Source organism: Xiphophorus hellerii, chromosome 22 (genome assembly GCF_003331165.1).
Source record: "Xiphophorus hellerii strain 12219 chromosome 22, Xiphophorus_hellerii-4.1, whole genome shotgun sequence".
Taxonomy (NCBI): domain Eukaryota; kingdom Metazoa; phylum Chordata; class Actinopteri; order Cyprinodontiformes; family Poeciliidae; genus Xiphophorus; species Xiphophorus hellerii.
The window spans coordinates 952,657-978,175 of NC_045693.1; the positions used below are offsets into that span (position 1 = coordinate 952,657).

Genomic DNA, 25,519 nt, shown 5'->3' on the forward strand with positions numbered 1-25,519 from the left:
AAGAGAAGATGTTCGTCTGGGATGCGAAGATGCAGATTCTTCATCCTCAGTTGTCACAAAGGGCTCAGTGTAGTCATCAAAACTCCACTTCTCTTGACACCCCCTCCTTGGAGTTTTGATTTCCCCCATGAGGTGATGAATGTCGAAGAAAACTTGGATCGCTCTGATTCTTCTACAGGAACCTTCGCTGGATGAACTGTCGGTTCTTCAGGATGTGGAATGGTTCTTTAGGGAAGGGAAGATGGGCTGAGACAGAAGGCCTCAAAAAAAAAAAATTCTGGCTGTTCAGCAGAGCAAAGCAAAAAGCATAAGCATCGTGACGCTTTATACGTAATCATGATCCTTTTCCATTTTAATCCATCAGGTTGTGACAGGAGTTCTTCTTTAGCATAGTCCAATTTCTTCACGGCCCTCCCAGTCCAAAGCCTTGAAGTTGTTCTTTGAACGGCAACCTTCCTGTAATAGTGGCCAGTCTACTGTAGGATGGCATGGTGCTTGATTCTCTGGCCATCTTCTCGTAATGTTCTGGTTTGCTGTAGCTAAGAACTGGCTTGAGCACTGCTTCCTCAGGGACCCCTTTCTTCATCAGTAGTACTGTGTTGAAGTTCAGTACTTACTTTACAAAATCTTGGGCGTTGAATCCCAGCTTGATCACCGTAGTTGCAGGCCGATCTTGAGCTTTAATCCAAACTCTCTGCCCTGTTTTCAGTGACACTTCGAGCTGCAACTTCCCTTTTCCTTCTGAGCAAAAAGGAGAAGTGTCTTCGCCTCCCTGCTTTCTGTGACGTGAACGGAGTTCCTCTGCAGGGGAAGACCTGCTCTTCTAGCAGTTGTCACTGTGTCCATCAGCACCAAGAGGTACTTCTCACCTCTCTTTCCTGTTGTCCCCATTGGCTCTGCTACATCCATGCAGACTGAACCCCATGGGACTGTGCTCTTGATGAACAAACCTTCCATCCGCTGCCCTGGGTGCCCTGCGTATCGACCACATACCTCAAAGCCACACAGCTGCATCGGATGGGCTGAAGGGACATCCAGCAGTCCTGCTTGCTCAGTTCTTCACGGGGGTGTAGCACGCCTGCATATTCGAGGGCCTTATGCACGCACCGTACTACCTGGTCCCCGTGCTACTCTAGGACCACCTGTCCTTAGGTGTTCTGTCCCACCTCGACACCGGCAGAGACAACCTTTCTTAGTGGCACGAAAGGTCGTCATCTTTGCCCCTCCATAGGGCTTCTTCTCAGGTGTGCGCCTTGTCGCTGCACCTCAAGTTTCGGGTGGAGCCTCAGTTCTGCTTTCTTCTTCCACAAATCTTTGTGTGCCACGGGCTTGCCCTTTGCAGTCTCGAAACCATTTTCTTCCCAAATGGCCAAGTCCTCTCTAAGGGCCTGAGCACAGTAGTAAATGTCAGTTACTAACCTGGCACTCTTGATTTTCCTTTTCACCAGCTCCAGCAATCCTTCCAGTACTGCCGTTACTTCTCCGGCTTGAGCACTACCGGGAGCTTTTCCTTTCTGACAGCATTTCTCTTTGCCGTCCTGCTTCAGAATAAATCCCCAGTATGCCGACTGGTCGGACCCCTTTCTGGATCCATCGGTGTAGCTTGTCCATTCCAGTTGTCCTGGCTTCTCAGATGTCGCTTGCGGTCGTTTCTTACTGGTGGGTTGTGCTGGCCCAATTTCAAGCTCCGGGTCCAGCAGGACGTCTTTAACCATGTCTGCGTCTGTGTGATGATGTCAGCTGCTGGTGTTTGTTCCTCTGTTGCCGGATGTCTTCTCGATGGCTGCAGTGGAGGACGCGGTGTGGTTCCTCATCCATCGTCAGCTGATGATACTTTTCTGTTTCCTGTGCATGCTTGCAGGCTGGTCTTTTCTATTCTTGTCAGCATTACATCACGAACCACTCCAGCAAGACTGAGCCAACTTTCCTTTGTCAGGGGTTGATGTTTCAGTTCCTCATTCTTGGAACCAACTTCCCCCCTTGCTTCAGGTCTGAGTCACAGTAGCTGTGCAGAAGCTGATGCAGTTCTGTTGAGGTCTCCTCTTTCTCCAAACGATCTGGGCGGCCGGCTTCCTCCGGTTTCTTCCCCAGATTTTCCTCCTCGAAGTGATCATCCATCACTCCGTCTCTCTGTCGGTTCGAGTTGTCTATCCCCCAAAGCCTCTCTTTGCGCTTTCGAGCAGGGATGGGTCTAGACTATGTTGGCTACTAGCTTCACTGTCTGGATCCGGTCATTTATCCTCAGTAGAAGCTCTCCCTCACCTGTATGCCATACAGTTACTGCAAGGATTGGGACTGACGGCCTTATCAGTCACCATTAACTCTATTCCCTAAGAGTTAACAAACCAAGTGAGCTATTCAGATCCTCACATCTGTTTTCACTGACTTGGCATAGGGCCCTCCTACTTCCTTTAGATCGAGCCCCACGTTGGGCGCCACTTGTTGTTGCGCAACACCCCCCCCCTCCTTTCTGTCTCTAATCTCTCACTCTCTACTTCCTCTTCTGAGAGGGGAGATGTGCTACCAGCTCTCCTTCTAACGGGTTAATTGAGTTTCCTAAATCTGCCGGGATTTACCCTGTCCAGGACTGAAGTAAACTCTGTTTAAGCTGGTTTCGAGAAACGATTCGCCTGGTTTTCTGACGGCCAACATCCAGGTGTCCCACCCTTCTTCCCCCTGTGAATTAGCCAGACTGAGCAGCCTACAGCCAACTAGTTTCACAGAGCACACCTGTTAACGGTCGCTCGTTCTCTATTTTACAACTTGCATTTGTTATTGAACCAGGTAGGTTTTAGTGACTCGGGCGAGTCCCAAGGATGACGTTTTAAATTTGGGCTACCAGCAACCTAAAAACATTTTAAACTTTTTCCTCTCCAGAATCAAACATCACAGCTATTTTACAACCATCAAAGAACTTTAAGGTGACTCATTAACTGAATGTCCACAACATCTTTTAGATTTTCTTTATGCTAAATATTTTATTAGTAAGGCAGTTTTGCAAGGGTCAGTACAGCTTAATTCAGTAGCAGAAATAATCAAATAAGTAAAATCAATCATCTAGTCTGTCTTTCCCTACTGCTGATACTGAGAACTAAAAAAAGGGAACCTTTGAGAGAGACGGACGGAGTTTGGTGTTTCGAACCCCAGACCTGGCTTGATGATGAAGAAGGTGCTGCAGCAGGAGGAAGATGTTGATCGGCGAAGGCAGGAATCTCTGTAGGTCTGATGAGCTTCTTTTCCGCATGGATGGTGAGGTCACACAGGACTTGGTGCAGGAAGGAAAAAAGGCACCAGTTCTTCTTCTTTGTCTTTGCCTTTGTCTTTGTCTTCATCTTTGTCTTTGGGGTCTGAACCCAGCTGATGAGAGAAGTGCGATGTGAAGCCACAGGTTGTGGGCCTGACGGGTTGGTCTCCATGAGAAGGTCAGTCTTCGGCTCCGTGGCCCCGGCTCTTCTTCAGCTGCAGAGTTCTTTGTCCATCTCTTGGCTCGAAGCTGCCCGGAGGATCCAACAAAAGGTTCCTCTTTTGCACCCACCTTTTATAGGGTTTCTGACTGCTCAGACAGATGATCTCATATCCATCACTGTCTTACAGACATTTCCTGATGTCTGTGCTAATGTCAGGGTTGCTCAACCTCCTATGTCCATTGCCTGCACAACCTTTTACCTAAATAAGGCGTTGATCATCTCTGCTCTCCTGTTAGTTCCTTGCCTTTCACCTTTCACCCACTCTCCTCTACCTACAACATATCAGTGATGTTTAATTGCATTTACACCTTTTTACACCATTTCAAGTTCAATGTCAAAATCACATTTATATCACATTTATTTTCTTCAGCTTCTCTGATTTAGCATTCCTTTATGATTTTATAACCATAACTTATTAATTATCCTTATTATAATCCTAATGTGAGTTATTACAGATGTTTTTCTGAAAAGAAACCAAGAATAATACATGATTCTAATTATTTAATACTAAAGTTACAGTTACTTGTTTTTCTTGTAAGTGTTCCCACAAATGTTCGTGTAAATATTATTACAAGTAAACCATTATTAATATAAGTATTTTACTTTGAATCTTATCAAATTACCAAAATGTTTAGATTTAATTCTTTAAACTTTCATGCTTTAAACTAAGGAATAGTCTCAGCTATTTTTATAAATCTGCAGGCTGGAAACTTACTTCCTCTTTTTCCAGGAAACCTGCTTTTCCTGTTTCATGACTCTCTCTGGCTGACTATGATTTCTTATGATTAGATAGAAAAAAGTAGAATTAAAGCAAAGTTTGCTGGACACAAAAACAACACACACAACCAGATTTATTTTATTGACACCTAAGTCTACTGTTGGGCCTAGATGTCACTTGAGTGATTCATTTTAAAGATAACTTTATTTATTATTACTGTTAAACTAAAATCTCCAGCATGGGGAAGTGGGATGAGCTCGGATTTTCTTGACAAGTACCATTCACAACATCAAAATATATTATTTGAACTTCATTTGTCTATATCTGTTTTCTTAATCTGCGATGGACAGGCGATCTGTCCAGGGTCAGCAGCCCTCATGACCCAACTATAGGGATCAATCATGATAATTAATGGATGGATAAATGTGCTCTTAATGTAATGTACATTTGTCTCCAAAATATTGATTTGATTCATGTTTTATTACTTTTGTTTGAGATAGATTGGGTGTAAGGATAGATAAATACATCTCCATAATGTTTCCTTATTGTTGCTTATTCTAGATTGTTTGTTACTAATATAATTTTAAATAAAGATTTAATAAAGATTTGAAAATAAAAAAAGTGACTTACCACGTGACAGACATACCACGTGACATATCACGTTTTGTAGCCATTTCTTTACTATTTAATTTGTATTTTTAATGTTGAAAGTGTTCTTGGGTGTTTTAAAAGGCGTTGTCAAATAAAATACGTTATTATTAGTATAATTATTATAACACGGTCGGTACAGGAAATAGTGTCACTAGCGCCCCCTTCATTTCCGGAATGAAATAGTCCCATTTCCATATAAGGTATGAGACTGACAGTTGTCCGTCCCCGCCCCTTTCTGTTTGCTGCAGCGAGGTGTACTTGTTCTCGACTGAGGAGCTCCACAGGAACCGGAAATTAACGTTTTTAAACGGAAGCGGAAACAATAAGAGCTCCGCGCGGGAAGAGGCCGGAAGTGGGAACCTCGGGTCAGACAGCCAACAGAACTGTAGAATCAGACGAGGACAGCAGGTCCAGACTAAAGGCGGTTCGGAACCAGGCCCGGTCCAGGATGAAGATCTATTTCTGCGGCAGCATCCGGGGCGGCAGGTCGGACCAGCAGCTCTACCAGAGGATCGTGAACGAGCTGCACAGATACGGGAGCGTGCTCACTGAGCACGTGGCCAGCGCCGAGCTCAGCGACTCAGGTGGGACGCGCATGCGCACTTGAGTTGTTGATTTACAACAACCAGGCGGGTTTCTCTACATCAGTGGAGCCCAAAGTGGCCCCTGAGGCCCGGCATCCTGCGGGTTTTAGTCTCTCCCTGGTTTAACGCACCTGGATCCAATGATGGATCATTAGAGGCCGAAGACGAACTTTGACCTGCTGAAAGGTTGTTGGTACCAGGGAGAGAATAAAACATGCAGGATGCCGGGCCTCAGGGGCCCAGTTTGGGCTCCACTCCTCTAACCAAGGCTGTAACTTTGAGCTGCCAGTTGGTGAGGAAGAGGAGGAAGAGGAGGCACCGAAGGCCTTTCAGTGCTACGAATACAACCAGAAGTGAAATGTGAACATCATTCAGTCTGACTCACTGAACCTGATACGGCTCGTCAGTTTAATAGCACCTTTTGAAAATGAAACCTTTTAGCAGCTTTAAACATACTAAGAGTTATAAAGACGTTAAAACATCAGCTGCCATAGCAATGCATGGAAGCACCTATAGTTCTGCACGTTAGCACAAACATTAGCGGTGCACTTCCCCTCTAGTGACCTGCCTGTGGAGCAAAGCAACGCAAAATAAGCATTTAGCTAGTTTGTATGTATTAGCCATGTTTAGCACACTGAATGGAGAAAGTCAATGATAGACAACATGCTAGTGACAGCATTTAGGCTAACATTAGCATTTTAGCTTACACACTAGTTTAAACCTACTGAATGGAGTATGTCCACACTGGTCAACATGCTTCAGATGTTCCACATGCTATTAATATTATTGTAGCTAAGCCTAGCATTGATGCTAAACTTTAGCATCAGAACCCTGGTTTGACTTTGGCTTTGAACTTCTTCACAAATGTTCTAGTTAATCTAAAATGTATATATGTATATATACATATTCCCATTTATGGAATGAGTCTGTAGATTTGCTCAATGCTTGCCTACAGTTGAAAACAATTACAAAATCCACCAACATTTTCTGTGAAGTATTATCACAATAATGTAGTTGCCTTTTACTAGCTGATTTTACCGAGCGCTCAGAAACTGGAGCACTTCATACAAGAGAGGACAGTTGGGAAGCAGAGTGACCGTCGCTGCTCCTGGACTGGACGGCGGCCATTGGCCGCTACAGCTAGTGACGTGAACCTGCGGCGCCATTACTGGCCATCGTTTGATTCCACTGAACCAAACTGTTCCGATGCAGGACGAGCAGGAATCTGTCACAACAAACGGTTGGAGCCCCACATTTCTTATCCAGTTTCTATACATTTTGGCTTGAATAAAAGTGCCGACGTTTGGATGTGTAAAATATCTCTATGTCTCTGGATATAAACCTAGAAACAGTTTGGTCACGATACCAGCGGTGGTTGGTTAGCTTCTTTAAACAGCTGCTTTACTGATAATCTGTCAGAAAGTCAATGTTTGGGTCGCCTTATTTTTGAGTTAACTGAACCGAAACACGCAGCGGGTTCATATTATGGCTGTCCAAGTCAAGCTACAGCATTAGGCTACTAAGCTGCTCCACACTTTAGATTCAAGTTTAAACTTTTTACTGACCTGTGAAATGTGATTCCCTTCGATCTTATCTTGCTGTCGTAGCGTTGACCATTAATAGCAACACATTACGTCCCTTTTCAGATTCTGTGCTTGGTTGGGTCATTTTCCAGACCACCGATATTCCAGTAGGTCACGTGACGTCCGGTCCACTAGATCACTGAGAGGACTTGATATTTACGTTTTGCAAAATAAGGTTAAAAAGCTGTTAACGCTCTGAACACAATGAGCAGCTGCTGCCCTGTTACTGTCCGCTGATAGATACAGGAACATCAAGGGGAAAAGGTGCAGGAAATATTGGTGGGGACATGTCCATGTCAGGACGAGGGGCGGGGACATGTCTAGAAATCTGCTTTTATTTTGAAATCTTCTCTTTAGAGCTGAAGCTGTTGGGGTTTTTGGGACCAACATGGCCACAAGGTTTAATAGTTCATGAATGAACTGGTTCCGAATCGATGAATTGCTTCACCGCTGCTGATTGGTCATTGGTCGTGTGATGTCACTTACCAGCTGTGCTCTGATTGGTCAGGAGAGGAGGGCCCAGCAGGGGGCGACAGAGCCATCCATGACCGAGACCTGGCCTGGCTGCAGCAGTCTGACGGTAAGACCGGATCGTGGCGTCGGTCCCAGAGCGGCGGGCCGCTGACCTCTGACCTCTGTGTGTCTCAGTGGTGGTTGCCGAGGTGACGCAGCCGTCCCTGGGCGTCGGCTACGAGTTGGGCCGGGCCGTGGACATGAAGGAGAAGAAGGTGCTGTGTTTGTTCCGGCCGTCGTCAGGACGAGGTGAGGTCACTTCCTGTTCAGGTTGACGTGATTGGTCGTCAGGGTGTTAACTTCCTGCCTCCGCAGCGCTGTCGGCCATGATCCGAGGGGCGGCGGACGGGCGGCGCCTCCTGGTGGTGGACTACAGCGAGGAACAGCTGGAGGCGGTTCTGGACCGGTTCTTCAGCAGCCTGCAGTCGGTCTGACCAATCAGAGCGCAGCCAGCGGTCACCATGGTTACGCCCACCAGGACAGGGCGGCCTTTGTTTAAATATATCTGGAAAAGTAATAAAAGCCACTGCTGCTTTTATAAGAATCAGGAAGAACCTGATGACCTATCTTCATCATCTTCATCATCAGCACAAAGGGCCAGAGGTCACAGGGAAGACGTAGAGTTTGTCTAGTAGAATGGTCATGAATCCTGGACTAGTCCAGAATATCTATTTGTAAATATTACCAGATCTCTCTGTGCTAAAGCTCTATTAATTAATGATTTCATCACTGAGCATAATATCCATGTTATGTTTCTGACAGAAACATGGTTGAATGATAATAATGAATCGATCGTACTAATTGAATCTGCGCCTCCTAACTACAATTTCTTCAGTGAGAATAGGAAACATAAAAAAGGAGGAGGCGTGGCTTCAATATTTAAGAATACCATAAATTGTAGTAAAATCTCTTTGGGTCACTTCACCTCTTTCGAGTATCTTGGAATTGAGGTTAAAGGCCGCAAACGAACTTTGACTGTAACTCTATACAAAACTCCAACTTTTGTGGAAAATTTCTTTACTGACTTGAATGAACTTCTATCTCTTATATGTATTGATTATGATTGTTTAATAATTGTTGGTGATTTCAACATTCATGTTGACAACCCCCAAGACAGAGGGGCAAAAAAGCTGGCTAATATTTTAGAGACTTTTGGTCCAACACAACATGTCAAACAAGCAACACACACTCAAGGACACACACTGGACCTGGTTATCAGTAAGGGTGTGAATATTTCCAATGTCTCTGTAACTGATGTCGCCTGTCGCATCACTTCCTGTTATCTTTGAAAGTTCTTTATCTTTTAACCCACTTGGACAAACAGCAACCATCACAAAACGTTCTCTCACTGAAAACACAGCAGAAACTTTTAATCTAATCTACTCTTCTTCCTCACCCTTAAGCTGTAATGATGTAGATAAGTTGGTAAATGATTTTCAGTCTAAAGTCTCAGATATTATTGATTCCATTGCCCCAATTAAAATGAAGGTTGTGTCTGGTAAAAAGAAATCTCCATGGAGAAATACACAAACAGTTAGATCTGCAAGACAACTCTGCCGTAGGGCAGAACGAAAATGGCGTGAAACTCAACTCCACGTTCATTGTGACATCTATAAGGAAAGTCTACGTAACTATCATTTAACACTAAAACATGCAAGAGAGGCTTTCTTTGCAGATGTCATAAACAAAAACATTAACAATGCTCCAGCTTTATTTGCAACAGTTGACAGAATCACAAACCCTCCTGTGACGTTACCGCCTGAATTCCAATGTATTGCCGCCTGCAACCAGTTTTCAGCTTCTTTTCAGAGAAAATTCATAAAATCAGAGGATTAATCTGAACATCCACTATAAAGTCAGTACCAATGCTGAGCCCAAACAAAACAAATACAGGAAAAATGACCCAATTTAAACTACTTAATTATAAAACCCTACAGGAAATTATAAGTCAAATAAGCTCCAGTTCCTGCTGTCTGGATGTCCTAGATCTATAACTCTAGAACATTTCTTTAAGAAAGTCCTGCCTGTTATTGCTGCTGATCTGATCCAGATAGTAACTCATGGCTCTCATCAGGCGTTTCCCCCAGGCTCTGAAAACAGCAGTAATCAAACCACTGATAAAAAAGAACAATCTGGACAAATCACTACTGCAGAATTACAGGCCGACCTCTGACCTCTGACCTCCCATTCATCAGCAAAGTTATTGAAAAAGCTGTTTAAACAATTAACTAGCTTCCTAACTATAACCAACCGCTTTGACTCCTTCCAGTCTGGTTTCCATGGTTACCACAGCACAGAGACTGGCCTAGTCAAAGTGTTCAATGACATCCATATAAATACGGACTGTGGCAGAACCACAGTGCTGGTTCTGTTGGACCTCAGTGTTGACCATGACATATTACTGAATCGACTGGAGAGTTGGGTCGGACTCTCCGGTCCAGTGCTTAACTGGTTTGAATCCTACATAAAGAACAGGGATTTCTTTGTTTCAATTGAAAACTTTTCATCAAAGAGGTCAAAGGTCACATGTGGGGTACCCCAAGGTTCAATCCTAGGACCCCTTTTATTCAATATTTATATGCTCCCACTAGCTCAGGTTATAACAGGAAATAATATTAGCTACCATAACTATGCAGATGACACACAGCTCTACATTATGATGTCACCAGGTGACCTTTGACCCCATCCAATCACTGAACAGATGCTTAGAACAGATAAATGTGTGGATGTGCCAAAACTTTCTCCAGCTGAACAGAAACAAAACTGAAGTTATTATTTTTGGACCTAAAGGGGAACTATCTAGAGTTATAGATCTAGAGTCATAGATATAGAGCTATAGATCTAGAGTTATAGATCTAGAGTCAATGCACAGCTTCAGTTATTACAACTAAAACCAGCGATCAGCCAGAAACCTGGGAGTAGTGATGGACTCTGACCTGAACCTCCAGAGCCACATAAAGACAGTTACAAAGTCGGCCTTCTATCACCTGAAGAACATTTCCAGGATTAAAGGACTAATGTCTCAGCCAGATCTAGAGAAACTCATCCATGCCTTCATCTTCAGTCGTATTGATTATTGCAACAGCGTCTTCACAGGTCTGTCCAACAAATCAATCAAACAGCTGCAGCTGATCCAGAATGCTGCTGCTGGCGTTCTGACTAAAACCAGGAAGATAGAGCACATAACACCAGTTTTAAAGTCCCTCCACTGGCTCCCTGTAGCTCAAAGAATAGACTTTAAAATACTGTTGTTAGTTTATAAATCACTGAACGGCTTAGCACCACAATACATTAAAAATCTGCTGCTGTTGTATCAACCTTCCAGACCTCTCAGGTTCTGGTTCTGGTTCTGCTCTGCATCCCCAGAACCAGAACCAAACGAGGAGAAGCAGCATTCAGCATCTATGCACCACAAATCTGGAACAAACTTCCAGAAAACTGTAAAACAGCTGAAACACTGACTTCCTTTAAATCTAGACTAAAAACCCACCTGTTTAGGATTGTATTTGAAATGTAATCAATTACAAATTTATTGATGGACCTTGACTTAATTATTGATTCTATATTGCTTTGTGTTTCTGTGTTTGTAATGATGTAAAGCACTTTGAAATGCCTTGCTGCTGAAATGTGCTATACAAATAAAATTTGATTGATTGATTGATATTAATTTTCCTTATTGGGGATTTTTGATATTTTAGTATTAAATGTTTCACCTTGTAGTTTCCATTTGACTTCATAACTGAGGAGCAGCAATAGTTTTATTAAATGTCTCTTTGTCCAAAACTTTATTAAAAAATGATCTTTTTCCTGGCTCTTTGGAGAATATCTGACTGTATTCATATAAAAAATAAAAATGTTGAAGAGAATCTGATTGGCCTCCGTTTGTTTCCCTCCAGTGAAGAAAAGCCAATAAACTGATCAACCAATCAATAAAGAGATCTCCAATCAATAACCGTTATTGATAGAGGATTAGTAGTTACACACTGGTAGAGCATATTCTCCTGGAGTAGCAGGAACATTACATTTATTAACCCTAACTTCATCATTATACATGTTTAACCAGTGATCCCTGTTCCGTCCAGATCTTAGTAAAAAGTGATTCATTCTTATAAAATGTTCCCATTATTCCAGATATAACATTAGAGCAGCTTAACACGGTCCGGGTTTCAAGTGTCTCCATATTTTAACTTTCAAACTAGAGCAGATTAAAGCCGATCAAGATTTGAAAAAGTAGCCGAATCAGAAGCGAACTTCAGTTTGAGAACCAGCAGGAGGTCCAGATGTTCCGACAGAACCGGGTCTGACGGGACTTCAGACGGGAAATGAGCCTCCATCTGATTCATGTTTTCACCGTGGACTAAATATCGTTCATAGAGTAAAGTTACCTCGGCTTATTTCAACAACCGTGGAGGTGATATGCTTTTATTTTGGCAGGTTTCCTGTGACCGTAGCTATGGTAACGGAGCCGCAGCTCAGAAAATGGGAGTTTGATCTCCCGTCGATAAGGGAAGCAGTTTGTTCTGATCCAGCTGTTGACTGATGATACGGATGGTTTTAACAGGTGTTCTGTTTATCTGTGCTACCCGTAAATCCGTCCTGCCTGGTGGCAGTGCGCATGCGCACGTCGATGCTACGTCACATCCTGCTTACTCAGCAGATTTCTTGTGGAAGTTTTGTTTCATGTGATTTATTTCCTCGCTAAGCTTTATTTAATTTATTTTATTCCTGGCTTTCATTAAGCTGCTGAATTACTTCATGTTTTTCTTACCTTGACAAGCAGCTTATAAATTTATTTATAAATGACTTTAGTTTGCCGTCTGTAATATTGTTACTGTAAACAAGTCATTATTTGGTGGTCAATCAGAACAAAATATGTTGTTTTGTGGCTTTTTTGTACCTATACTTTAAAATATTTTAGTTTAATTACACTCTTTTTTACTAAACTTTGCTAAATAGACTTTGGTAACGATGCTATGTGGGATTGAATCTGTGTAAAAGTGTAATATTAGTGTATATTAATCATATCCCATCACTCCAGTGACCTGCGCAGTTCAGTGACAAATTGTGGCTGCATTTAATAAAGTCTGTCATACAACAGATTAATGTGCAAAAAAGAGTTGCGTTGATCTGTTGTCTGTGTTTAATTTAATTCCAATAAAAACCTGTTTCCTCTGATACTGTTTTATTCTTACTAACCTCTGTATCTAAAATATTTTAACAGGTAGGATATTCTAGTAAAGGATTAGTGCAAACATCTACAGCTTTTCATTTTAAACAGGTAGATATTCAGATGAAGGAAGTTATCTTCTTGTGGTTTCGTCATGGATAGAAATTGTTCCGATGCTAAGCTAACCATAACTGCTAAGCTTCCACTTCAGTCACTCTAATAATGTTATAAAATATATTTTACATTAACAACCTGCTATAGTTTTCTGTTTGTAAACATGACGGTAGCAGTTTTGGACGTGTAGCACCGAAAAGACTTAGCCATCTATCCGTGCTACGGTAGGAGAATCTGACGAGGTAGCACTGACAGTCAGCTGGCCTCTACGGTGCTACAGTGAGAAAAGCCCCGAAACCTCGCGAGAAGCTTCGTGTTTTCAGCTGTAGTTCCCTCCTATGCCGCTGGGGGCGATAAATCCGACCCTCTGCTTTTACCGCAGCAGCAGAAGAAGGAGCCCAGCTAGACATCCCGCTGAACCGCTAGTCCAGATCTGCTCTGACTGAAACCGAACCGAGCCGAGTCGAACATGAACGAGTCTGCTGGAGTCCGTTTCCGGCGGCTGCACCGAGCTCACGTGATCACAGAGGAACTTCCGGAGCGGAGACACAAAGGAAGCAGGTGAGACCCGAACCTCATCTGGACATGCGGTCCTGGATCAGGTCACAGGGCTTTGCGGTTCCGGGTCTGTTGGTTCTGGTTCCAAGAGAAGGAGCCAATCAGAGGGAAGCAGACCGGAACTGCCTCACATCCGGTTTAAACCCGGATTATCTGGATGGGGTATAGAGCGATTCGGAACCACCCAGAAGGTTCTGATGGACCTGATAGCTTCATGTTTGACCCGTTGGATCACAGCAGTCTGGTCCCGTTCTGCACCCGTCCTCCAGGTTTTCGTTCTGGACCGTCCTCCGTCAGCCCAGTAGAAGTTCTGGTTGCAGCTCCAGAACCTTGAAGACAAACACCGACCCGGTTCATCAAAATATCTTGGTGTTTAGGAGCTGGTACCAGAACCAGGAGGAACCAGAGCCAGGGAGAGGGATCCTCCTGGTCCTGGTCCTGGTCCTGGTCCTGGTCCTGGTCCTGGTCCTGGTTCTGGTTCTGGTTCAGGTCCAGCTACCAACGCTGGACTAACAAGTTCATGACTTTATTCATTCATTTCTCTCAGGTGTAAATATACCAGCTGAGTTTTTCTCGGACCGGAACCAGGCTGATTGAATGCAGACCGGAACCGGGCTCATTCTGAGTCTCCAAATCATTTAACAGAAGATTCACATAATTTATGACTTTGTGTACAAATGTTTTTTTGCCACATTATCAGCAGCAATCAGGAGGTTATAAAACAGCTGTAACATGTTATTAATGTAGCATGTTATTAAACTGTTACATGTTAAACTGTTACATGTTATTAAACTGTTACATGTTATTAAACTGTAACATGTTACAGTTTAATAACATGTTACAGTTTAATAACATGTTAAACTGTAACATGTTAAAGTTTAATAACATGTTAAACTGTAACATGTTACAGTTTAATAACATGTTACTGTAACATGTTACAGTTTAACAACATGTTAAAGTTTAATAACATGTTAAACTGTAACATGTTACAGTTTAATAACATGTTACAGTTTAATAACATGTTAAACTGTAACAGTTTAATAACATGTTAAACTGTAACAGTTTAATAACATGTTATTAAACTGTAACATGTTAAACTGTAACATGTTATTAAACTGTTACATGTTAAACTGTTACATGTTATTAAACTGTTACATGTTATTAAACTGTAACATGTTACAGTTTAATAACATGTTACAGTTTAATAACATGTTAAACTGTAACATGTTAAAGTTTAATACCATGTTAAACTGTAACATGTTACAGTTTAATAACATGTTACTGTAACATGTTACAGTTTAACAACATGTTAAAGTTTAATAACATGTTAAACTGTAACATGTTACAGTTTAATAACATGTTACAGTTTAATAACATGTTAAACTGTAACAGTTTAATAACATGTTAAACTGTAACAGTTTAATAACATGTTATTAAACTGTAACATGTTAAACTGTAACATGTTATTAAACTGTTACATGTTATTAAACTGTTACATGTTAAACTGTAACATATTATTAAACTGTAACATGTTATTAAACTGTAACATGTTACTATACTGTAACATGTTATTAAACTGTTACATGTTAAACTGTAACATATTATTAAACTGTAACATATTATTAAACTGTTACATGTTATTAAACTGTAACATGTTATTAAACTGTAACATATTATACTGTAACATGTTATTAAACTGTAACATGTTAAACTGTAACATGTTATTAAACTGTTACATGTTATTAAACTGTTACATGTTAAACTGTAACATATTATTAAACTGTAACATGTTATTAAACTGTAACATGTTACTATACTGTAACATGTTATTAAACTGTTACATGTTAAACTGTAACATATTATTAAACTGTAACATATTATTAAACTGTTACATGTTATTAAACTGTAACATGTTATTAAACTGTAACATATTATACTGTAACATGTTATTAAACTGTTACATGTTAAACTGTAACATATTATTAAACTGTAACATGTTATTAAACTGTAACATGTTACAGTTTAATAACATGTTACAGTTTAATAGCATGTTAAACTGTAACATGTTACAGTTTAATAACATGTTACTGTAACATGTTACAGTTTAATAACATGTAACAGTTTAATAACATGTTATTAAACTGTAACATATTATTAAACTGTAACATGTTATTAAACTGTTACATGTCATTAAACTGTTACATGTTAAACTGTAACATGTTATTAAACTGTAACATGTTAAGCTGTTACATATTATTAAACTGTAACATGTTAAACTGTTACAGGGCTTCAGGGGCCATAAATGTTAATATTTTAATACAGATACATAAATGTAACATTTATTTATTCAGATGATCAAAGCTGCTGAATTTGATTTAATGGTTTCAGCATCAATTAAAATATTTTAAACTGTTTAACATTTAAATGGATGATTTAAAGGAGCTGGCAAGTTTACTTTGTAAAAGATGAAAGAACAATATTCAAAGTTAGATTGTTTTGTTACCATAGCAACAATCTGATGCTGTGAGTTTGAGCTGTTTGTTCATAAATACAAATGAATAAACTGTAATTATAACTGATTGTTTTCAGGTTGGCCAGTTAATCTACTCTCTCTCTCCCAGATTAAATTGAACCCAGAAGCTGTTAGAGGTGCTGATGGTTTTAGCAGCCAGAGGGGCCCCTAGGTCAGATTCTGCCCCAGGCCTCATGCAGCCTTGGACCGGCCCTGCAGGATGAGTTCAATCTGCTGCACTGATGATGAGCAACAAACTGAGATTTAATTTAATGCTAATGTGGCTTTAGCAGCTCTAACATTTCTGTCTGTTGAGTTTTAATAGGAGCCACAGAAACTGTTTTGGTTTCTCACGTTTGTGTTAAGATGATCTCTGCGCGTTAACCCTTTAAACTCCTGTCCAGCTCCTACAGTGGGAAGGTGTTCCGGGTCACTCTGCTGTCTCTGGGCGGTTTCCTGATTCTTCTTCTTCTCATCATCTTCCTCATCCTGGAGTCTCCCATCCAGCCAGAGGCCTTCAGGTGAGTCGGTCTGGACCGAGTCAGAATCAGACCAAACCCTCTCTGACCGCCCTCCCTCAACCTCTCTCCTGCCCCCTTGTTTCCATGGCGACCTGCGGCGCCCCCTGCTGGCTGCAGCTTGAAGGAGCCGCCCCAGATGAAGGGCTGCTGGGAGCCCAACCTGCGGCTCCGGGAGGCCCGGCGGCTCTACGAGGACCAGCTTCTGGGTCCAGAGTCCATCGTCAACATGGGGGGTCAGCAGCTTCACTTCTGGTTCCCGACCAGAACCAGTGCCAGAACCTGAGTCTGTTTTTCTCTCCGCAGATGTTTTCTTCACTGGAACAGCTGACGGCAAAATCCTCAAGCTGATTGGACGGAGAATCGTTACCTTGGCAACGCTCGGCAGGCCGCCGTGTGGTGAGATGCTCAAATTGGGTGAAGCTGGGTCTGTGAGAACTGGTTCTGACTGGTTCTCCGTTAGGATAACCAGTCCTGACCCTGAAGTGAACTGCTGAACCATGTTGAACCAAGCTAACAGGTTGCTAGCTGTTAGCCTGGTTCAATATGAACTGAATGAACCTGATGGGCTAAAAGTGGCAAAACAAATCTGATTGGCTGAGCATGGCTCCACCTCCAGACTGACCCTGGTTGCCCTCTGACCCTCTGCAGGCGCCAGGGAGGACGAGCCCACCTGCGGGCGGCCCCTGGGCATCAGGGCGGGGCCTAATGGGACGTTGTTCGTAGCCGACGCCTACCTAGGCGTGTTCGAGGTCGACCCTGCTACAGGTGAGTTTTGATCCCCCTCCCCTCCTCCCGCCTCCAGGTCGCGCTGACGACCCGTCTCCCTGCAGGTGCAGTGACCCGGCTGGTGGCGGGGGGGCAAGAGGTCGGCGGCAGGAAGCTGTCGTTCATCAATGACGTGGCGGTGACGCAGGACGGCAGGAAGCTGTACTTCACCGATTCCAGCAGCAGGTGGCAACGCCGGGACTACCTGCACCTCATCATGGAGGCCACGGCGGACGGACGGTACGACCCGCCGCCTGGGTCAAAGGTCAGCTGCCAGGACCCTTCAGAATAAAAGCCTGTCCTCCTGTCCGCCTCAGAGTGCTGGAGTACGACACGGAGACGCGGGAACTGACGGTCGTCATGGAGAACCTGCGCTTCCCCAACGGCATCCAGCTGCTGCCGGACCAGGAGTCGGTTCTGGTGGCCGAGACCACCATGGCCCGGATCCGCAGGTCGGCCCCACGCTGACCCAGGACCGCCCCGGTCCATGGGTGGTCTCCTCCCTGACCGGCTCTGTCTCCATCCAGGGTCCATGTGGCGGGCCTCAACAAGGGGGGCATGGACACGTTTGTGGACAACCTGCCCGGTTTCCCGGACAACATCCGGCCCAGCTCCTCCGGAGGATACTGGGTCTCCATGGCGGCGGTCCGGCCCAACCCCGGCTTCTCCATGTTGGACTTCCTGTCCCAGAGACCCTGGGTCAAGAAGCTCATCTTCAAGGTAAACGGGCCCGTCAGTTTCATGTGACCTCTGACCTGCTGGATGAGAAACTAATGAGAAGGCCTGAGACGTCCTAGTCAAAGGCTGCGTTCACCCAGCAGATCTTGATGCTGCTGCTGATTAAACCCGACTGCAATATGTGACCGAAGAGGAACGTAGCCACCGCCCAGCAGGGCTACGTTTACGGTAGTAAAGATGGCCGCCGCAGCGCTCTGTTTGCGGCAGTAAAGATGGCCGCCGCAGCGCTCTGTTTGCGGCAGTAAAGATGGCCGCCGCAGCGCTCTGTTTGCGGCAGTAAAGATGGCCGCCGCAGCGCTCTGTTTACGGCAGTAAAGATGGCCGCCGCAGCGCTCTGTTTGCGGCAGTAAAGATGGCCGCCGCAGCGCTCTGTTTGCGGCAGTAAAGATGGGTGAAGGCAGCCTCAGGCAGCAGCAGTTCTCCAGGTCAAAGGTCACATCTCGGTTTCCGCCCTGCAGCTGTTCAGCCAGGACGTCCTCATGAAGGCCGTCCCTCGCTACAGCCTGGTGGCCGAGATCCAAGATGGCGGCGTCTGTAGGCGGAGCTTCCACGACCCCAACGGCCTGGTGGCCGCCTACGTCAGCGAGGCCCACGAGCATCATGGGAAACTCTACATCGGATCCTTCCGCTCGCCGTACATTGCCGTTTTGGACCTGCAGGGACCGTAGAACTGGGTCGGAACTGGGTCCAGCCTCCCTCCCTGCTGGTTCTGATGACCCAGTCCTGTTTGGATCAGAACTTGGGGACTTTAAAAGCAGCTGTTGGAAGCTGAGGGGCCCAATCTGGCCCGGTTCTGGTTCTGTTGCTCCGCCATTATTTCATGTCAGACTGAATGTTCCTGTGTTGCTTCCCCTACTGCTCTGTTGTAGTGCTGGCCCGGTTCTGCTGGCCCGGACCAACTGTTGGGTCGACATCAGAACTTTGGCCTGCTGAGGAACTCAATGGGCTGCAAGGGACAGAACCAGAACCTGCAGGTTCCAGGTCTAATTCAGTCCTGGTTCCGGACCCGGACCCGGTCCTGCTTCTGGTCCTAGTTCCGGACCCGGTTTTAACCAGTTTCCTGGGAACCTGGTCCTGGTTAAAACCGGTTCCGGACCGGTTAAGGTCCTGGTCTTGGTCCCGGTCCCAGTCCTGGACCCGGTTCCCGTCCTGTTTCTGGTTCCGGATCCTGACCCGGTTCCGGTCCTGGTTCCGGACCCTGACCCAGTTCTAAAAATTGTGAAAAAGTTAAATCAGGCGAGTTAACTTGGTTTTGGTTCGGCCCGGTTCCGTCTAATCCAACCTGTAGACCTACTGGACTCTGGAGGTTCTAGAGAATAGAAGAACCGGGTCTGGATCTGCTGCAACTCTTTATTCACTCATCATTTAAACAGAATCAGATCCTGATCAGAACCGGTTCTGGTTCCGGAACAGAGCTGGTTTCAGATCAGAACCAGTTCCTGTTGGGGCGATCTGCACAGCAGCTCCAGGGTTTCCCGCCCAGGCTTCCAGGGGATCAGCCACAGCTCCAGGTGACACCGGAAGGTCTGGACAGAGACGGGTCGGTCAGAACCTCCAGAACCATCGGGTCCTCCTGCGACTCAGATCCAGACTCACCTGGGCCAGCCGGCCCGGAGGCTGGAGGCGGCACCGGTCCAGGTCTGAGGTCCGGTTCCGTTTGGGACAAACCGTCCTGGAGATCTGGAAGTCCACGATGTACCGGATCCCTCTGACCACCTGGAACACAGAGCCGGTCCGTTAGGTTCTGCTCCGATCCGGAACCGGGCCTGGGTCCAGACCAGAACTGCGGGAACAGGTCTTCTTCAGGTTCTAGGCTCAGCAGAACTTGGTTCTGGTTCTCACACCTTAGACTGAATCTGAACATGCTTTTATTTTGAAAGGAGGTATTGTTTCTTGTGAGCAGGTTCTGCAGCGGAGAAACGGTTTCTGGTTCTGTTGAGCCCTTCTCTGATTGGCTGATTGCTCCGTCCAATCACTACAGACCTGAGCTTCTAATAAACTACTGTTGCTTTAACGGTGCCGCCTGCATCTGTTCTGGTTCTGATCCATTTTCCTCCTTCCAGGGGTTATGACTGCTGGAGGACTGACAGGGCTGACCAATCAGACAGAGGGACTGACGGGGCTGACCAATCAGACAGAGGGACTGACGGGGCTGACCAATCAGTCGAACCATTCGATCTCTGGATTGTATAGACACTTTTAGGAAACAACTTAAGACCCACTTTTTTAAACTTGCTTTTTAGCTTAATACTGTGTTTTATTGTTTTGTATGTTGCTTTTAATTTATTTTATTTTTTACACTTTGTGCAGCACTTTGTGACCCTGGTCTGTGAAAAGCGCTATAGAAATAAAGTTTACTTACTTACAATCAGACAGAGGGACTGACAGGGCTGACCAATCAGACAGAGGGAAGGTTTCAAATCAAATCAGATTTGATCTGTATAAAACATTTCAGCATCAAGGCTTTTCAAAGAGCTTTACATCATAAAAACACAAAAACAAAATCATGCAGCACAGAATCAACATTCAAACATGACATTAAGTCGAGTTCCATTGTTAAATTGATTATTGATTATGTTTCAAATAAAACTCTAACCAACTGGTCTTAGTCTGGATTTAAAGGATCTCAGTGTTTCAGCTGTTTTACAGTTTTCTGGAAAACAGAAAACTGTTTTCCAGATTTGTGGTGCATAGAAGCTGAAAGCTGCTTCTCCTCGTTTGGTTCTGATTCTGATGCAGAACCAGAACCAGAACCTGAGGGGTCTGGAAGGTTGATCCAGCAGCAGCAGATCTTTAATGTGTTGTGGTTCTGATCCGTTCAGTGATTTATAAACTAACAGGATTTAAAGTTTATCCTCTGAGCTACAGGGAGCCAGTGGAGGTTCTGGAGAACTGGGTTTATGTCTCTATCCTCCTGGTTCTGGTCAGAACTCCAGCAGCAGCGTTCTGGATCAGCTGCAGCTGGAGGATTGATTTGTTGGACATTCCTGATTTGTTCCTCGTCCAGGAATCAAAGCGACTGGATGAGTTTCTCTAGATCTCACTGAGATATTAGTCATCTAGATTCTAGATGTTGTTCAGCTGATAGAAGGCAACTTTGTGACCGTCTTTATGTGGCTCTGGAGGGTCAGGTCAGAGGTCATTACTACTCCCAGGTTTCAGCCTGATCACTTTAGTTGTGTTTCTGACCAATCAGAGAGCAGAGACCCGCCCACTGGTTCCCTCCCAGTAGATTCTCCTCTGGTGGTTCTGGAGAAACTGGACTTCCAGGTTTTTTGAACCAGTTGGATCTAGACATCAGAGTCTGGACCTGCTGGAGGTTCTGACCCGCCTCCCATATCACCATAGCAACAACTGTCACCAGGTAAGCGGTACCTGTCGCTGCGCTCTGACGACGGCCGACGGCTTGAACAGGAAGGCGTCGTTTGATTGGCTGTTGAAGGAGTGGGCGGCGCCGAGGACGGCCTGCTGGACAGCGGCGGCGTTCCTGCTGATGTCATACGGAGAGCCTGGCATGGGGCGGCCATGATGGCTGCCGGCTGCTGGACCTGGAAGAGAAGAACCAGAGGAACAAGCAGAACCAACAGAACCAGCAGAACCTGGGCCGGTCTGCCAGTTTGTTTCGGACCTGTTTGTATTTGCAGTTCCTGGTTCTCCTACTGATGTCTGTGCCTTTCAGAACCACAGAGGACGGACCCAGGGTCTGACCCAAACAGAACCCAGTGCCGCGTCATTTCTGCCCGACCAGAACCAGAACCAGAACCAGCCCTCCAGTCTTACCCAGAGTGGCGAGCAGCAGCAGCAGTAACATCTTCGCCTCCATCTCAGTTCACTTCCTGTCACCACAGATCAGCTACTTCCTGTTCCTGCCTCAGCTTCTCTCACACCTGACATCACTTCCTGTGTCTAACGTTCTCCCTGAGACCCCGCCCCTTTAGCCGGGGTTCCTCCAGGCTGCATTCTGAGTCCACTGGGTTTCCTTTCCTGGCTGCCATCAGTCTCCTGTCACATTTATGCCGAGGACGTCCAACTGTGTTTTTGTTTAGACCTCAGCAGTTGGACAGGCTGTCTGTCCTGCTCCAGTGTCTGTCCTGGTCACTGGACAGACACTGTTAGTGTCTGTCCACTATCAGTGACTGGCTCAGACGGACGGCGAACCCAGATCTGTCATGAGTTGTGGTGTGAAGTGGTGAGGCAGACGCTGAGAACCCAGGTTGGTGTGCGGAAATTATGATTTTAATGAAAAATCCAAGCATACAAAGTCCAAAACCCAGGCAGCACAGCTGAGCGGAAGGTTTGGTGCTGCGGATCTTCTGGGTGATGAAGCTGGCCCGTCACTTCCTGGGCCTGCAGACTCTGGGCCTGACGCTGCGCCGCTGTTACCGCGAGATGGTGATGCTGCTCGTCTTTGTTTGTGTCGCCATGGCGATCTAAAGCGCGCTGGCCCAGCTGCTGGAGCACGGTTCGGATCTGGAGACCGGGAACCCAGACTACGCCAGCATCCCCGCGGCCTGCTGGTGGGTCATCATCTCCATGACGACGGTGGCGGGCCGGGTGCTGGGTGGAGTCTGCGTGGTGAGCAGCATCGTGCTTCTGGCGCTGCCCATCACCTTCACCTACCACAGCTCAAACTGCGCTCGGACCGGACCGGACCGGACCGGACCGGAACCGGTTCAGTGGCGTTTGGTACCAGACAGCTTCAGGAAGAATGACTGAAACTCCAAACTGATGAACCTACAGAACAACGCTAGAGGGCGCCCCCTACAGGACACATCAAAGTGTCCCACAGATTAACCAGCTGGTTAGCTTAGCTAATTGGACTGACCAGTCTACTTCCTGTTGCTTTATTTTCCACTTCCTGTTTGCGCCGCTGAGGGTGACAGCACGCTGGCGTGACTCTGTACTTTCATTGAGATTTTTTCTCTTTTTATCTATAATAAGTGAAGAATTAATGAGCTGCATTTAATTTCCCTTTGGGATTAATAAAGTATTTTTGAATTGGAATTATTTCCACTTCCTGCTCATGTCTGCAGTTTGATGATGTCAAGATAATCAGAGCTCATTCCTTTATTCCCCTGCTGGAGATTTTTGTTTAGCATCAACACCTTTAAAATGAATCACACAAAGTAACCAAACGCCTCCTCAAAGTTCTGATGGATGAAAAATATATGATGTTTGATTCTGGAGAGAAAGAGGTGGAAAAGGTTTTATAGGTTGTTTTTAGCCCAAAGCTAAATGTAAAACACCCCTGGGACTGGGATGAGTCACTAAAACCAGCCTGGTTCAGAAACAAGAGCAAGTCGTGACAAAGAGGAAGAGCGGCCATTAGGGGCCGTTAGGGTGACCCTCTGGGTGGGACGTCAGGAACCAGGCCAGTTTTCCTCGACAGACTGACCTCAATACTGGACAAGGTGGTAATACCATCAGATTTAGGAAACTCACTTTCCCTGTCAGATGGAGATCTGGTGGAGCGTCAGAGTTCATCAAGAACATCTCATCTGGATTTATATAAGGAGGTTCACCTGAGTTTGACGACCTTCTTCTGGAAGGTTTCTCCTCACTTCCTTCTGTGGGTTAGCTTAGCTACCGAGTGAAATTAGCTCCCACAGATCACATCTGTTAATTGTCGCTATCCTCATTTTCACAACTTCCAGTGGGCGGTGCAGGTCGCTACAATCCATAGTAGCCACACAGGCACACCCGCTAGAAGGAAACAAACACACCCAGTACAATGCTTTCATTCTATTGGCTGAGAGGTTGCTAGGCGACTCTGCCAAAAAGGCAGTTCCATGTTTCATAAGCGAGCAGACAGTTGGAGCTCAAGGAGGATTTCATGTATTTTGTTCTCAAAACTGGTAGTACTTTTGCTTTCATTTTCATTTTGAAAGCAGGGCTTCATGTCTTTCTTCTCAAAACTTGTAACGCTTGTACTCAAAACCTCTCAGGCTCTAGAGCTGTGGGGCCCAAAGTGGAGGGCCGGCATCCTGCAAGTTTAATTCTCTCCCTGCTGGTAACAAGAACCTTTTCTGGATCCAGGTGCGTTAAACCAGGAGAGACTAAAACATCCACTTTGGGCACCACTGATCTAGAGGAAGCCAGTCATGGAAACATTTGGTCTCCATGAAAACTGTGAAACGTGTCACTTCCTGTGAAAACTGACAGCTCAAACCAGAGCAGGATTCTACAGATTGTAGAAATTTGTACATTATAGAAACAGTAAAAACTGAAAGGCAGCAGAACCTGCTGGGGGCCCAAATGAACCAGAACCAGAACTTGCTGAGTGCAGAGCAGCAGCTGCTGAATGGAGCCGAGGTCAGGAAGAGTTGAATTGAGTTTCACCTTCTTGTCGGCCATGATTCCTGCAGGCTGAGGAAAAATAACCAACCGTCCTCCACGCCTCATTGGTCCAAAGGTTCTGACGCCTCATTGGTCCAAAGGTTCTGACGCCTCATTGGTCCAAAGATTCTGACGCCTCATTGGTCCAAAGGTTCTGACCCAGACGACTGATTTCTGTGCAGGAGGAATGAGGCAGGAAGCGATGCACCGGTTCTGAGCCAGTGGAGGGCGGCCACTGAGCATGCCCAGCGGCCCTCTGCTGTGCGTCCTGAACACGGACCTTCATTGGTTCTGATGGTTCTGGGTTTTGTCTGACCATTAACAGAACCCTGGGTAACGCTGGGTGTGTGTTGCCATGGTAACCAGGTGATCTTGGGCCTCATGAACCTGAGCACCGGTCCTTTAAAAATCACAACAGCTGCTGCTCCGCCTGTCGCCTCCATAAATTCATCTTAATGTAAATTAGGCTGCCAGTAACCATGGCAACGTCCTTGCTTGTAGCAGTATAAATATTTATAATAATCTTATATATGTAACCGGATCCTGGTTGTGCTGGTTTTATTGGAGGATCAGAGCCGTGACACAGTTTGTCTTTAAATCTGTTCTGACGATAAAAACAAACCATAACGCCGTCATGGCCGCCGCTGCAAGTCCTAGACAAAACTAAAGTTAATTCCTGCTGTTGTAGCTTCACTTAAATATTTACATTACAAAATGGATTCATATGTTACAATGGTTCTCAATGGTCTGTACAATCTACAGCTTTTCATTTTAAACGGGTAGATATTCAGATGAAGCAAGTCATCTTCTTGTGGTTTCGTCATGGATAGAAATTGTTCCGATGCTAAGCTAACCATAACTGCTAAGCTTCCACTTCAGTCACTCTAACAATGTTATAAAATATATTTTACAACAACCTGCTGTAGTTTCTGATTGTAACCATGACGGTAGCAGTTTTAGACGGGTAGCACCAACAGATAGACTTAGCCATCTATCTGTGCTACGGTAGGAAAATCTGACGAGGTAGCACAGACAGTCAGAACAGGGTTATGCCGAGAAGCGCGCCCTATCGGGGGAACGCGCATCGTACCTGTTCTCTGAGCTGCTGGTTTAAGTTTCATATCCATAAGACAATATTTGGGGAAATAGACATAGGATGCAGATATTGGTAGGCTAATAATCGCCTTTTGCCGAAATATGCATCCTCCTGCTAACTTGGAGAAATAAAGGGATAAAAATGAAAAAATATTTTCTACATTTTCTTCTCTGAGCTGTAAGTTTCATATCAATAG

General features: G+C 45.0%; 3 protein-coding genes across 4 annotated transcripts; 2 read left to right on the forward strand and 1 right to left on the reverse strand.

Annotated features, from left to right (window-relative positions):
- Positions 1-5,111: 5,111 nt before the first annotated feature.
- On the forward strand, positions 5,112-8,200 carry dnph1 (2'-deoxynucleoside 5'-phosphate N-hydrolase 1). The gene is made up of 4 exons (XM_032552878.1): positions 5,112-5,420; positions 7,512-7,583; positions 7,652-7,765; positions 7,832-8,200. The coding sequence occupies exons 1-4, from the start codon at positions 5,285-5,287 to the stop codon at positions 7,948-7,950; spliced, it is 441 nt and encodes a 146-aa protein (XP_032408769.1). The 5' UTR covers positions 5,112-5,284; the 3' UTR covers positions 7,951-8,200.
- A 4,958-nt stretch (positions 8,201-13,158) lies between these two features.
- Positions 13,159-19,909, forward strand: LOC116712922 (adipocyte plasma membrane-associated protein-like). 2 transcript variants are annotated; one of them, XM_032552816.1, is made up of 9 exons: positions 13,159-13,358; positions 16,272-16,388; positions 16,506-16,621; positions 16,692-16,784; positions 17,037-17,153; positions 17,219-17,393; positions 17,471-17,605; positions 17,681-17,873; positions 18,350-19,909. In XM_032552816.1, the coding sequence occupies exons 1-9, from the start codon at positions 13,267-13,269 to the stop codon at positions 18,557-18,559; spliced, it is 1,248 nt and encodes a 415-aa protein (XP_032408707.1). In that variant the 5' UTR covers positions 13,159-13,266; the 3' UTR covers positions 18,560-19,909. The 2 variants fall into 2 exon arrangements, with proteins under 2 accessions (XP_032408707.1, XP_032408708.1); XM_032552817.1 differs by having other exon boundaries at positions 13,255-13,358; positions 15,977-16,388.
- On the reverse strand, positions 19,222-25,321 carry LOC116712970 (cystatin-F-like). The gene is made up of 5 exons (XM_032552879.1): positions 22,029-25,321; positions 21,672-21,982; positions 21,267-21,439; positions 19,488-19,607; positions 19,222-19,417 (listed from the first exon to the last, which is right to left on the reverse strand). Exons 2-5 carry the CDS (start codon positions 21,712-21,714, stop codon positions 19,313-19,315), a joined length of 441 nt encoding a protein of 146 aa, XP_032408770.1. The 5' UTR covers positions 21,715-21,982; positions 22,029-25,321; the 3' UTR covers positions 19,222-19,312.
- Between the last annotated feature and the right edge of the window lie 198 nt (positions 25,322-25,519).